Genomic DNA, 13880 nt, shown 5'->3' with positions numbered 1-13880 from the left:
ACAGAATTACAGTCCCAAGCTCGGTCACTGAAAGTACATTTAGTTTTCAACTGAAGGTCTTTATATGCTGACAGTTTAAATATGAAAGCTCTGTTTTTCAGTTTCCAAAATGAACATTCCTTCACCTTCTATTGTAGAATAATTTTAGGAATTCTCTTTGCATTTGAGAGTCTTACTTAAGTACTTGATAAGAAATTATCAGTGAGTTCATTTCTTACCTTTTCATCATCTCCATAACCAGAGTAACAGGTCACAGTGAAATAGTGAAGCAAATCTAAGCTGTCATCTTGATACTCTCCAGCAAGCCCACCTTTAAGCAGAGCCTCTCTATGATTATCATACCTAAACCAAAAAAATTAGCGACATCAGTGAAGGCTGAATAAATAAGAATTCAAAAGGATTCCTTACTCTGAAACAGTCAAAATATAATTATTGTACATTTTAACATGGTCAACCCACAACCAAAAAATCTGAAGAAAAATATCAACAGGCAAAGACTTAATAATCTTTCACAGAAGTGCTGATTAAAACTATGACTGCAACTCCCAGTACGTTACAGGCAGTATACGGTACTAGCCAATACGAAGAGGGGAATTTAATGAGCCAGGGAATGTCCGTGACTCTCCCAGAAACGTAGCTGCACTTTCACACGAAAGAGACCTTACTAAATAAGACAGTAGTGGACATCATCTGGTCCACAGGCTAACTACACATCTGGGATCTGGGAATTTACCAACATGGACCAGAATAAAACTCTTCTAATGTTTATGTAAACAATCTAGGAGCTTCACACACATACAACTGCCCCTCACTCTGTAAAGCTGGTTATTACCCTCATTTGATATAACAGGAAACTGAAGCTCAGCAATATTACATAACATTGTCCACAGTCATAAAGCCAATGAGCAGCAGAGCTAGAATTCAAAACCACGTGTCCTGCACCAGAGGCCCATGCTCCTCGCCACCGTGCAGTACTGCCTCCAGATGACAGGAGAGTTAATAGGCAGGGCCTTCAAACAAAAAGACAAGGGGATCCTCGGGACAAGAAAACAGCCTAAGATCTAGAGAAGAGCTAGAGTAAAAGGAAGGCAGGAAAGAATTTCAAAGTTTCCAAAGGAAGGCAAAAGCATTTCTTAAGGCCAGATTTCCAAATTCCTCAGGAGGAGAAAAATTTAGGATTCTCTGATTTTTATATAAAAGATAATTTAATAAGAATTTTCCTCCAGACGCAGCCTCTGAGTCGCCCGGCACCTTCTGTTTGGTCAGCGGCGTAAGGGTCTCGCCGAGGCGTGTCGTCCGCGCCGCTCGGCCCGTTGTACGCCCGTGCGCTCGCCCGCCCACCCGGCCCGCGGAGCTCCTGCCCGTGTCCCCCGGCTGGTCCGGGGGTCCGGGCACCGCCTCGATGGCGGCTCTGCCTGACGCGCGGACTGGACCGCAGCCCGCAACCCGAACGGACGGCGTCATGAGGCACCTGCCGTACTTCTGCCGCGGCCAGGTGGTGCGGTTCGGTCGCGGCCCCAAGCACCTGGGCATTCCTACAGCTAACTTTCCTGAACAAGTAGTAGATAATCTTCCGGCTGATGCATCCACTGGCGTATATCATGGTTGGGCCAGTGATGGAAGTGTAGACGTCCATAAGATGGTGGTGAGCATAGGATGGAACCCATACTACAAGAATACAAAAAAGTCCATGGAAGCTCATATCATGCATACTTTCAAAGAGGAATTCTATGGGGAAATTCTTGCTACCTCAGATCAGAAAAGAACTGATTCTTTAGAGTCACTTATTTCAGCAATTCAAGGTGATACTGAGGAAGCTAAGAAACGACTAGATTTACCGGAACATTTGAAACTCAAAGAAGACAATTTCTTCCAGGTTCCTAAAAGCAAAACAATGAATGGCCACTGATGGAAAAGCATCTTATTTATTCATTCACTGTTTTCTAATATTTTACTGCTCATAACTCTACAGTCTCATCTTGGTTATATTTTAAAAATCAAACATTTTCCTACAGCTGTGAATTAAACAGTCCAATGTAGTTACCATATTATGTTCCAGCTGTTCAACTAAACCCACCATGTTACAGGACTAAAAAGGTTCATTTTAAAAATCAAGATGCTTTTTTATGTAATATGTTGATTAAAATGTACCCCTAGAAAGGCCTTAAGTGTTTTACAATGGGAATGAAATATATATAAATATGGGTAACAGGCAAGTCACTAGCTTGAGATGAGAACTGCAACTCTCACGGTAAAGTTCTAGCATGCATGTGCCCGTACAGCATGCTCTGCTAGTCAGAAGGCTTATAGAAGTAACTATATTAAGCAGAGGCTAGACCGTTTACTACAAACTTAAGGGAAAAAATCCAGACTTTGTATTTTTGATATTTTGCACATTTATTTATTATTATAGACATGAAGACTTGAGAAATTTCATTTTAGTCAGTCATTTCCTTTAAGGGCTCAAATCACTGTACTGTGTTCCATTTTTGTTACAGCTGCCTCAGTTCTAATTGGTCTAGACTCTCTCCCTATTATTTTTTTGTTTTTCTTTTAAAACAGTAAAATGAGTGTTTTTGGAATCTCTAGTTCTCATTTTTGTCTTGTAAAACACTTCTCTCTTTCTAAGGGTAGATATTCTTCAACATTTTTCTTCACCTTTGTTTCCTGTAAACAATTGTCAGTGTCAGTTCTTCCATTTAGAATATCCAACTCTACATTTACAAAATGTAGAGTTTCATCTGCGTCTGTATCTGCCATCCCATCCCTTCACTATATGAACAGTGATTAAGCGCATATCTCTTGCATTTTAGAAAAAACGCCCAAAAGTTCATCTGTAGGTTTCCTCAAAGTTTAAACGAACACCTAGCATTTCATTTATCTATATCAGTTTCTTAAACAACACAAAATACTTGTTTCCCCCCAAGGGAAACTATTTAAGAGCCAACTAAACTATGAACTACAAAGTTATTTGTTTTTAATGTGATTATATGCTCCTGAGCAAATGCAAACTGTTGTAGTTGTGTGTACACAATGTAATTTAAGGCTAAAGAGTGTTATCTAGAATTTTAAAGATAACTCATTATAAAACCATTTTTCCCTAATGTGCATAAATGAGAGAACTGATTTTAACAAAACTGTTTATATAATATTTAGAAGAACATCTAAAGCTAATGTTGGAGAAGGGGGAAGCAGGAATAAATTCAGTTGGATTGTTTGAGTTTTTGGTGTATGAATTTATGGTAAACAATGTAGTATGTGTCTTTTTCATTTCTTCTTTATAGAAATACTTCAAAAATGTAATTTAATGTTAGAAATCCTATACTTGAAAGAAGCCTCAATTATCAGTGGTTCTATGAAACAAAGTTAAAAACAAACATGGAAAGTGTAAAAAAGATTTGTGTTTGTGTGAGTAGCTTGTGACAGATTGTGTCCTCATTAAGTGTGAAAATTCTTTGATATTGTCACCTTACATTTTGTTAAATAACTATTGCTTTTGAAAAGCCTATAGTGTGTGGTTTAGGAGTTAGTTAATAGTGTCTACATTTTTTTAAGTTTTATATTATTTATATATTATAAGAAATTGCAGTAGGGCCATTTTCGATTAGTTGGTGTTTTCAGGCCTTGAAATAAAATCTTGACCAAGTGAAAAAAAAAAGAATTTTCTTTACAGCCTTTCTCTCTTGACAGCCGGCCGTGCTTGTACGCTATCACACAGAAGACTTGCACGGGTGAACTGAACACCCACCTGCTCTGCGGGATCTTGCACAGTTATGTCAGGACTTTGTAGCAAAAAGTTCACTGAGAATCTGGAAACCCAGAACTTCAAACGGAGAAATTTTTGTTTGGAAATGGCATTAAATGATTGGGTCATCATGAGTTAAAGAATCTGTCATAGATGTAGAAGCTTAACTCAATTTCTTATATAAAGTAGTTCTTGGGAAAATATTACAATTCTTGATGAAAACACTGTATCTGTTTTTTAAGGAAAAGTCAACATTCTTCCTTTTCTGACATCAGTAAATTTGTCAGACATCAAAAAGACCTTATTCAAAGAGAAGGCACTTCATAAGTATCAAAATTATAACTATCTACGATTGCCAAGCTTTGTGTTTCATCATCTATAATATCAGAGTTGGAGTAATCATCTCTAAGGTTCCTTCCTATCAACACACTGCATTTTATATAATGAACAGGTGACTGGTGCTTTAGAACACACCCCAAACCATTTAATATATTAAATTTTTTAAAAACCCTCTGTTGACCATTCTTCCCAACAAGATACACAAGGAGGGAGAGCGTGATGCTCACCATGCTCTTTCCTGAGGGTCGCTTAGCACATCATACGCTGCTTGGATTAGTTTAAATTGTTCAGCTGCTTCTGCGGCATTATCCAGATTTTTATCTGTTAAAATAAAGGCACAGAAATTCAGTCATCAAAAAAGTAAAGGACAGACTCTAAAAGGGACCTCTTCCATCAGAAATGCCATACATAGATGAGTGTACAAAAATGAAGAAAAACAACTATGGAAAACCAGAAAATGGATGACAGCTGATAATCAGGATCTGTTATAAGTGGGAACTTGAGTAGAAATTTCATGCTTTTCTCTAACTCTCAGTGCGTCACTGAGCACTCAACCTGGATATCCACAAACAGAAAATGCTGAGTAGTACACATTTTATTTTTAGAAGGAATAAAATACATAAATCAATCATTTATAGAAAGGCTGTTACTATTCAGTGCTAGATTATGTTTAATCCACCTTTACCACCATCCTTAAGGTTTTCTTTCTTACCAGCATATACCAAAATAAATCTCATAAACTTTACAAAGGATGTGCTAACTAATTACTTTTCCCCTAATTAGTTGTGCTTCCTTAACTGCGGAATTCAGAAAGCATCTTTGCCTCAGGGTGGTAGCCAGCTTCCAAGATGGCCCCCAAGGACCCCCACCTCCTGGCACTCATGCCCTGTGTGGTCCCCTCCCATGTCACCGGGGTTGGTCTCTGTGACCAAAAGCAGGTGGCAGGAGTGGTGACGGTACAGGATATTACTTCCAAGATTAGATCATGAAAGACTGCAGTTTGCATCTTGGGCGCTCACTCTCTCTTGGATCGCTGGGAGTAGCCAGCTGCCACAGACACTCCAGTGGTCCATGAGAAGCCCACGTGGTGAAGAATGGAGGCCTCCAGCCCACAGCCAACAAGGAACTGAGGCCCGCCATTACTGTGGGGGTGAGCTTGAAAGTGGGTTTTCCCAGACAATGGTGATTCAACCTGGTGAGAAAGCTTGAGCCAAACCACCCAGCTACACCATTCTGATTCTGATCCCCAGAAACCGTGTGAGTCCGTATTATGAAAATATTTGCTAAAAAAAAAGAAAGTATTTGCTGTTTGTTGTTTTAAGCCCTAAGTTTTCAGTAATTTGTTACACAGCAGTAGATAACTAATACACTCAGAAAGTAAAATATTTTGAACCTACCGTGGAGTACATCAATGTTCTTTAAGCTACAACTCAATATCTGCCTCTAAGAAAAAAATATGACAGAAGTAGTCTTAAAACAAGGCCCTCAAGGGTATCCTACCTCCTCTTTTCAGATACCATTACACAATCCCAAGTCCTTCAAGCGGCCTTCTGCTCAACAACTGACACAGACAACACTTTCTCAGGTGCAGCAATTTGCCATAGCTCTTTTTACTAAGATGCTTTAACACAAAAAGCTTTAGATACAGAATCATGCTCCCCTGGAATTAAAAAAAAAAGTAATAAACAGAAACAAAAAAAACTGCATCACAGGAGCCTAGCTGTATAAGTAATACAACGCTGGTCTAACTCCCCTTCCACAGAGCAGCCCATGGGTCATCTCCTAGCCTACCTCTTCTCTGGACTAAATCTCCCATTTCTTATGCACACTATAATACCCTCTACTTCAAATGCTGTCAAAGACAGTGATCATCAAGGAGCCATTCATTAATTCCTTAACATTCTACTTCTAGTCACTATAGCTAATTATATTAGCTTTTAGCAACAATATCACAGTAAGTCATATTGGATTTATAAGTGACAAAGTTTCAAGTATTTTTCATATTAATTACTGACAAGAGGGACTTCCTTGGTGGCGCAGTGGTTAAGACTCCATGCTCCCAATACAGGAAGCTGGGGTTTGATCCCCGGTCAGGATCTAGATCCCACATGCATGCCGCAACTAAGAGTTTCCTGCCACAACTAAGACCCGATGCAACTAAATAAATAAATAAATATTTTTAAAAAAAATTCCTGACAAGCCAATATACCTGTATAACAAATATTTTTTTAACTCAAACATAGTACTCAATCCATTCTGTGGTAGATACTAAAGGTTAGATCATCCAACACCTCCCCCTCCTTTATCTCTTGCAGCCTTTACTGTGGAGGCTGGATAAGCTAAAAAATAAGCAAGTATTTTAGCTTATCCAGCCTCGCTTGCTGCTAGGAAGGGTCGTGACATAGTTCTGACCAATGAGATGAAAGCAGAAGTCTGTTAGTGTATTTTCTTTCCTTCCTCTTTTTGTCTTGTACATGGGCATGAGAGCTGGAGCTTCAGCAGCCATCTTGAGACCATGAAGAAAGAGTCAAGAGATTCACTGTGATATTACTTAGCCACTGAAACAATGCCAGCAGGCACCTACCTCCAAAACTCCTTGTGGTGAGAAAAATAAATTCTTAACTTACTAAGCCACTGTGGCTAGGCTTTCCATTACTTCCAATGCATACTATCAAATTCCATCTTGTTGTGGCCTTGCTGCAATTGGATTCTAAACACAGGACACCCAGTATCCTGTTTTGATAATTTTAGATTTAATTATTTTGGATTTTTATTACTACTCTGTGGCAAATACTACTAGTTGCCTACTCGATATCCATTCTCCTCTTCCTCCTAACAAAACCTGATTTTGATCACAGGGGTAATACACACACTTTAAAAATTCACCTCCCCAGACTTTCTTGAAGTTGGGGTTGCCAGGTGACCCAGTTTTAGCCAATCAGATACAAACACAAATCTACTAAGTGAAGCTCCTAGGAGAAGATTGTTTCTCCTGATCAAAGGGATGGGCCTGGGTGGCACTCACCTTATGCCCTTAACTCATCCCCTGTGTCCTGCCCAAAGCCCGGGTATACTGCCTGCAGGCAGATTATGAGGACTGAGGCAGAGACTGCTAGTTCATCCCCTTCTTCCGGTAACAACTGACTCCTGATTTTATGGGGGCACCTGATCCCCCAAATAAAGACTCCATTTCCAGTCTCCCTTGAAGCTTGGCATGACCATGTGACTAAGCTCCGGTCAATAAAATCTATAAAAGTATTCTATGGTGGCTTTAAGACTTCCTTGAAAGGCAACCAGCACACACTCTGTCCCCGCTTTAATCCTTCCTCCTCCACACTGCTGCCTGGGATCCCCTGCTGCCGTTTCAGATGGTGAGTGAGGCCTGATCTGACAGCTGCTGAGCAGAGTCCAAGGACCTCGTGGAGGAGACCTGCTACACTGGGGCTCACCTGCCTCTCTCTGCACCTCCACATGAGTAATGAACTTCTTTGAGGCTTAACTGCTTACACTTGATGAAAGGACTCAAGTCTTATGGTCAGGATGATGGACCAGGTCTTCGATGGCTTCATCAAGCAGCTGGAGCTACCAAGATGGGCCACCTCTGGATTTCTTGCTACATGAAGAAAATAAAATGACTATTTGTTTTGACCACAATTGCCAGTTTCCTGTCACGTGCAGCTGAACACAATCCTGATATGCCTCCAGGGTGACAGTCCAGCTCATGACTTCTGTGTCTTCGTCAAATCATTAATAACATTTTGGTCAGATAAACAAAAAAAGCATAGTTCAAATAGCTAGCTAGTGGGAAGCAGCCACATAGCACAAGAAGATCAGCTCGGTGCTTTGTGACCACCTAGAGGGGTGGGATGGGGAGGGTGGGAAGGAGGGAGACACAAGAGGGAAGAGATATGGGAACATATGTATACATATAGCTGATTCACTTTGTTATACGGCAGAAACTAACACACCATTGTAGAGCAATTATACTACAATAAAGATGTTAAATTAAAAAAAAATTAAAGCAGAAAGGCAGAAAAAGCCAGCAACTGAATCTCCTGACATGAGACAAAAAAGGCGGCTGTTTGGGGTGGTACGTGGTGGCTGTCTTCACCTTTTCATCTGTACTTCGTTGTCCTGTTTCTTCCCACTCCCTTCCTTCCTCCCTCAAAGAAGTCTGGTAAGAGCTAAAGCTTTTACACGTAAAAACCCACCAGTGTACCATCTGAAAGTAAGATCTAATCACTTGCTGGAGCTTCTTTTTTAACTAGTTTTTTCAATCTGTCATATGGCTTTTTATTTCACTTAAATATACTTGTAACTGGTTGACCAGGAGGTTGAACATGACTGCAGTTGAGTTAACAAGCAATCATAAAAAATGGAAAGCCCACCTTAATTATTAGCCAAATGCAAAAGCCACAGGTATTGCAAATCCAGTCATTAAAGTTTAAAAGGCATTCTCATACTATCCTGTGCTTTTCTCTTGATCCATTCACACCGTCTTCCACTTTGTCCCGAATGTTTTCACACTACCTTCTAGAACATTTCATGGACTGTGCCTTTTAAGTCCTGCCTTGACTGAAGCCAGGTTCCCTGAGAACACCACTTCCCTACAGGCCTCTCGGGCTCCAGCACAGCTGTCACACAGCAGGTTCGGTGGTAAAGCTGACATCCTCCTGGTCACTGATTCTCTATTCACCCCTGAGGACAAACCAGCATTCCATCGAGATTCAGGCCATTTGGCCATCTCTCCGTCTTCCCCTCCTTCTCACTGTCCACTCGCCTCCCAACTACTCCCCCTACTCACTGAGGATTTTAGCATGTGACTCAGGCTCCACCCCCAGGTCCTATCCTCATCCTAGTCATGTCAGTGTCCTGGACCTACTGGTCTCCCTACCTCCAGCCTTGCCCTCTCCAATCCATTCTCCCCACTACAGCCCGAGAGATACAAGAAAAATAAAAACCTATCATTTCTCCTGCTTCCAACCCTTCAATGGCTTCCCAACACCCTTAGGTTAAAACCCAATCTGCCTAATGCAGGTTACCACAACCTTCAAGACCGGGCCCCTGCTCACCTGGGCAGGCTCACCTCTTTCCCTTCCTAGACTCTGCCGTGGTCTCTCTTGCCTTCCACCTCCTGTATTCCCTGTGTTCCCGCTTTAGGTCTCGACCTAGATGTCACTTCTTCAGGGATGCACATCTATCCCACCCACTAGAAAACCCAGTCCAGATTGGTACATGTGCTCATAAGCACCTTGTATTTGCCCTCATACTGCCCTTATCTCACCGGATGAAAAGTGACTGCTTTCCTCTGTGTTTCCCAGAAGACAGCAGGGCCAGCAGGGCAGGGACCACCCCTGTCTCGTTCCACAGTAAGGTGTTCAGGGAACAGTCGTCAGATGAATTACTGAGAGCCTGGCTTTCACAAGGAGTAACCTCACTACGCAGTGCTATTGACCCTACTGGAAATCATTCTCAGTTCCTCAATAACAGAAATAAAGGTAATCTCTTTCTTTTTTAACAATGAAAATGGGCAGCCTTTCTATATGAGGTACGTATTAGCCTTTGAAGCACAGCCCATATGTCCTCTAACATCTAACACAGTACCTTACACACAGAATGAAATTAAACATTTGCTGAGTGTCAAGACTTAACAAATTAATGAGCCAGCAAAGCAAAGCATATCAAAATCATGCATCTCCTGGGACAGTATTTACCCCTTATATGTATAGGCATTTTCAAACCAAGATATTTAGGATGTTACGAATTCTGATGACATTCAAAGAAGCTATTCACATTTAGTTACTAACACATTTGGTTTCAAAATAGTTAACTGATATTTTAGTAACATTTGCCTTCTTCTTTGCACTGATTTCCAACTAGTCACCAAATCTGGTAATTTTTCTTTTGCAACTTCTCTTCATCCCAGGCCTTACCCTTCCCACTGACCCCAAGCCTAGTTTTGGCCCATCGGTGCCCAAGGCGGACTCTACCTGACTTCTGTCTCTACCCCTCCTCATACTACTAAGCTGCCTTCATAGCACCTTCCCAAGACATCTTAATAAAACCAGCCTCAACTCTCCACTATTGGATAAACAAATTTCACAGTCCTTCGCCTAACATTCAAAGCCCCTTACAATCTAATCTCAAACTACTACTCAAAAACGTTTTAATACTGTCATCAAAATTATATATGCACTTGGTGACAAGCAGTAATCCTCTTTCCCACCCTTTCCCACCCAAAGTCAACAAATTCTTAACTCGATTTCTAACGGTAACCCCTATTACTCTTACACTAATTTTGGACCTATTAATTTTGGATATAGCTAATGACTTCTTAATGAACATTTAGCTCATTTACCTCTTCCCTTCCAATATACATCAGAGTTTTTTTAGTTCCTCTGTTGGTCATCATTACAACTTTAAGCAACAAACCCATACCTTTATTTCCCGTTCCATCAACTATAACCATTACCTTCTGACTTTGGGTCCCGAGCCCTTCCTTCAGCTCTTCTCTCAACCCATATTTTCAGACTTCCGATAAACACTGCCTTCGGTCGAACTGTCCCCTAGGCCATCTTTGGGACACTCAGTGCTCTTTCCCATACTGTTATATTCACTTCTCTCAATCCCATTCCTCCAGCATCCAGCTAATGGCTAGACTCCTCTGCCAAGGGGGAGCCTCACTGCCTTTCAGTACATAGTGGACCCTGAATTCCTGGGGCAGTTATTAGTTGTTCTATCAACACAACTACCAATTATATATGCTATGCTATTTTATTTGCATTTGTATTTAACTTTTCGTGTGTGTAAGGCATGTTTTCCAAACAAGACTCTGAGGTTTCCATCTTAGCATTTCAGAGACTCTAGAAACATGCTTATGGACTAGTACTAATACGAAAGCCTCTTATAAACCTCAAAAAGCTGAGATTCAAATTCTTAGTTCCCCAGTCTAGAAGATCAAATTACTTCACGACAGTCACAAAGGCCTGGACTACAACCAAATAAAACATCCAAAGGAAGCACACTTCTAAGTAAACACATGAACTTCACTAGGGAAGACACTCAAAATCCGAAGTGAAGTACAGGGTCTTTTCTCCGAAAGAGAAAAAAAAAGGCATAGCCATTTAAAAGACATTTCACTAGCTCCTTTGTCTTAATTACACTTAAGTAGCTGGGATTCCTTGATGAAGCTAAGGGCCGCCGAGGAGAAGCCCGGGGAAGCCGAGCTGCAGGGGAGTCCAGCAAGGGACTAGCCTGAGGCAGGACTGGGTTAAGAGCTCGCGACTCCTCCCCGCTCGGGGCCGTCTGCGAAGGAGTGGGAGGGGCAGGGAAGTCTCTAGGACATTTATCTTTCCCCAGCCGTTAGCCACGCGGGAACCGGGGGGAGGGGCGTCTAGGAAGGGACGAGGTGCTCGGGGCTCGAGTGAAGCCTGGGGGTGGGGGGCTGCGTCCACCGAGGAGCCGAGGACGCTCATCGCCAGAACTGCGCAGGGGCCACCTGACCGGGCGCCGGCCCGATTTCCAGGGCGAGGGGAGTTACCGAGCGGGCAGCTCCGGGCACAACCAGGTCCCTGGAGTTACCCTAGGGCGAGGGTTGAGAAAGGTCGCGAGGGCCAAGGCTTCTGCGAGGGGCCACGGCGGTTGCGGAGTAGTTACCCGGGTGCCATTTCAGGGCCAGCTTCCGATAGGCCTTCTTGAGCTCCTCCTCGCTGGCGTCGCGCCGCACCCCCAGCGCCTCGTAGTGACACTCCATCGTCCGGCCGGGCGGGGGGCTCAGGCCGGGGCCCGGGGCGGGGCCGGTGCCCGGGCCCGGGCCGAAGTGGTGGTGGTGGCGCTGGTGGTTCTCTCCTGTGGCAGGAGCCCGGCGCCCGCACCGGGCCAGCCAGCGAGCGCGGCGGCAGCGACGGCGGCACGGGGCGACGACGGCGCGCGGCGGCGAAAGGCGGCGCCGGTTGCGGCACGCGGGAGCGCGGAGGGGGCGTTACCGGAGGCCGCGGCTCCGCATGGGCTGGGGGAGGACCCTGTTCCGGAAATAGCCGCGCAGGAGGGAGGCGGAGCCGCGGAGGGACGGAGGTGGGGCCTTAGGAGAACGGAGGCGGGGCCACGGGAGGCTGGGCCCCGGTGGGTGTTATTGTGAGGGACACAGAGGGCAGTCAGAGTGACACCAACTTGACAGCCGACCTGAGAGCTAAGATAGGAGTCTCATGGGATGATATTCTGGAAAACATCTTGTGGTTCTTTAACGTGAGCCCCAATTTTACAGATGAGGACGACACTCAGGTAAGTGGTTTGCTCAAGCCTCCCCAATCAGTGGCAGGATTCGGTTGGATCGAATCCAGGTTTTTTTAACTCTTCAGATATCTTCGGTTACCACTTAATGAGATCTCTAATATTGCTTGTCCTGACCAATGTGCATGAGAAATAAGAGTAGATGACTTAAACTGAAACAATTTAAGAGGAAGCATCAACACGTTTTGAAGTAACATAGTACTACATGTTTTACCACCAATGTGAATGAAATTGTGCTGGTCCACCCATCCATCACTCTTTAATCCTAACTTTTTGGCCTCTAAACCTACATTTCCAAGATTGGTTTACTTTAAGAATGAAGTTAAGGGAATTCCCTGACAGTCCAGTGGTTAGGACATGGCGCTTTCCCTGCCAAGGGCCGGGTTCCATCCTGGTCAGGGGAACTAAGATCCCACAAGACCAGCGGGCCGCCAAAAAAAACCAAAAAATGCAGTTAAGAGATAGTATTTAACCAATAGGTTTTGGTTGATCTAACTGATACACTGTATTATGGGATGTAAGATCTGAACAACTGTTCCAAGCAATTTGATAAGGTGTCAAAATACTATCCTAATTGTCGTTAAAATGCCTCAGTATAGGGCTTCCCTGGTGGCACAGTAGTTAAGAGTCCTCCTACCAACGCAGGGAACACAGGTTCGAGCCCTGATCCAGGAAGATCCCACATGCCGTGGAGCAACTAAGCCCGTGTGCCACAACTACTGAGCCTGTGCTCCAGAGCCCGTGCTCTGCAACAGGAGAAGCCACCGCAGTGAGAAGCCCACACACCACAATGAAGAGTAGCCCCCACTCATTGCAACTAGAGAAAGCCCGCACACAGCAACAAAGACCCTACACAGCCAAAAATAAATAAATAAAATTTTAAAAGAAATCCATCAGTACACCAGAATATTTCACTGTAATGTGGAATGTTTACATATATCAGCTGTTAGATGTAGGTTGTCTTTGTCAACCACGTATGGTTAGAGAGAAGGGCTGGCTCTGTTGCTAACAAATATCTATTGTACAGGGTTGGGTATCCAAAGTTTAGGAAGCTGTCCCTTTCTTCCTTAATACCCTGCCCCCTGCACAATCAAAACCAACCAACTCTAAACCTCATCAAGTTTCTAGGCACAACACTGTCCAACCCACTACTCAAAATTCATTCTTGCCTCATTTCCAAAGGAATATACTATATGGTCTTGGATTGTAAATTGGTAATAGATAGGGATTGAGAAATTTGAGTGCAATGAAAAACAGGACCTTTCCCCATCTGAGAATGGAATTAGGGGAGGGGGGGTTGGACAAAAAGTGAAAAAACAAAGTATTTTCTTCCTCCAACTCCATCTGGTTTTGCTACCTCTTTTTTTCCTCCTGAGGGAAAAAGGGATCTATTTTTACTTATAACATTGTATCAAAATTTAAAGATAATTACACTGCATATAAATTTCAGTCTAAAGAAAGATCTCACTAAACAGGCTGACTTCTAAATGAACATGGACTTGGGAGA

At 43.1% G+C, this 13880-nt stretch overlaps 2 protein-coding genes across 3 annotated transcripts in view; one reads left to right on the top strand and one right to left on the bottom strand.

Annotated features, from left to right (window-relative positions):
• The window catches only part of DNAJC21 (DnaJ heat shock protein family (Hsp40) member C21), a 33269-nt gene extending 21161 nt beyond the window's left edge, over window positions 1-12108 (bottom strand). For both annotated transcript variants that reach the window (XR_013827824.1, XM_079918537.1), the window contains exons 1-3: window positions 11741-12108; window positions 4312-4405; window positions 219-342 (exon numbers count right to left, since the gene is read on the bottom strand). Coding sequence is in view for 1 of the 2 variants with exons in the window: in XM_079918537.1 (XP_079774663.1) it covers window positions 219-342; window positions 4312-4405; window positions 11741-11837 (315 nt within the window). In the remaining variant the exon portion in view is untranslated. The remainder of the gene's footprint in view (window positions 1-218; window positions 343-4311; window positions 4406-11740) is intronic.
• On the top strand, window positions 365-2895 carry LOC307184778 (riboflavin kinase-like). The gene has a single exon (XM_079918538.1). It carries the CDS (start codon window positions 1403-1405, stop codon window positions 1907-1909), a length of 507 nt encoding a protein of 168 aa, XP_079774664.1. The 5' UTR covers window positions 365-1402; the 3' UTR covers window positions 1910-2895.
• Window positions 12109-13880: the final 1772 nt, after the last annotated feature.

The sequence above is a fragment of the Stenella coeruleoalba genome (assembly GCF_951394435.1).
Source record: "Stenella coeruleoalba genome assembly, chromosome: 3".
NCBI classification, from domain to species: domain Eukaryota; kingdom Metazoa; phylum Chordata; class Mammalia; order Artiodactyla; family Delphinidae; genus Stenella; species Stenella coeruleoalba.
This window is presented reverse-complemented; position numbering and strand designations above follow the sequence as displayed.

Coding starts and splice junctions, on each gene's coding strand:
- LOC307184778 (XM_079918538.1), top strand. CDS start 1,403: ATGGCGGCTCTGCCTGACGCGCGGACTGGACCGCAGCCCGCAACCCGA.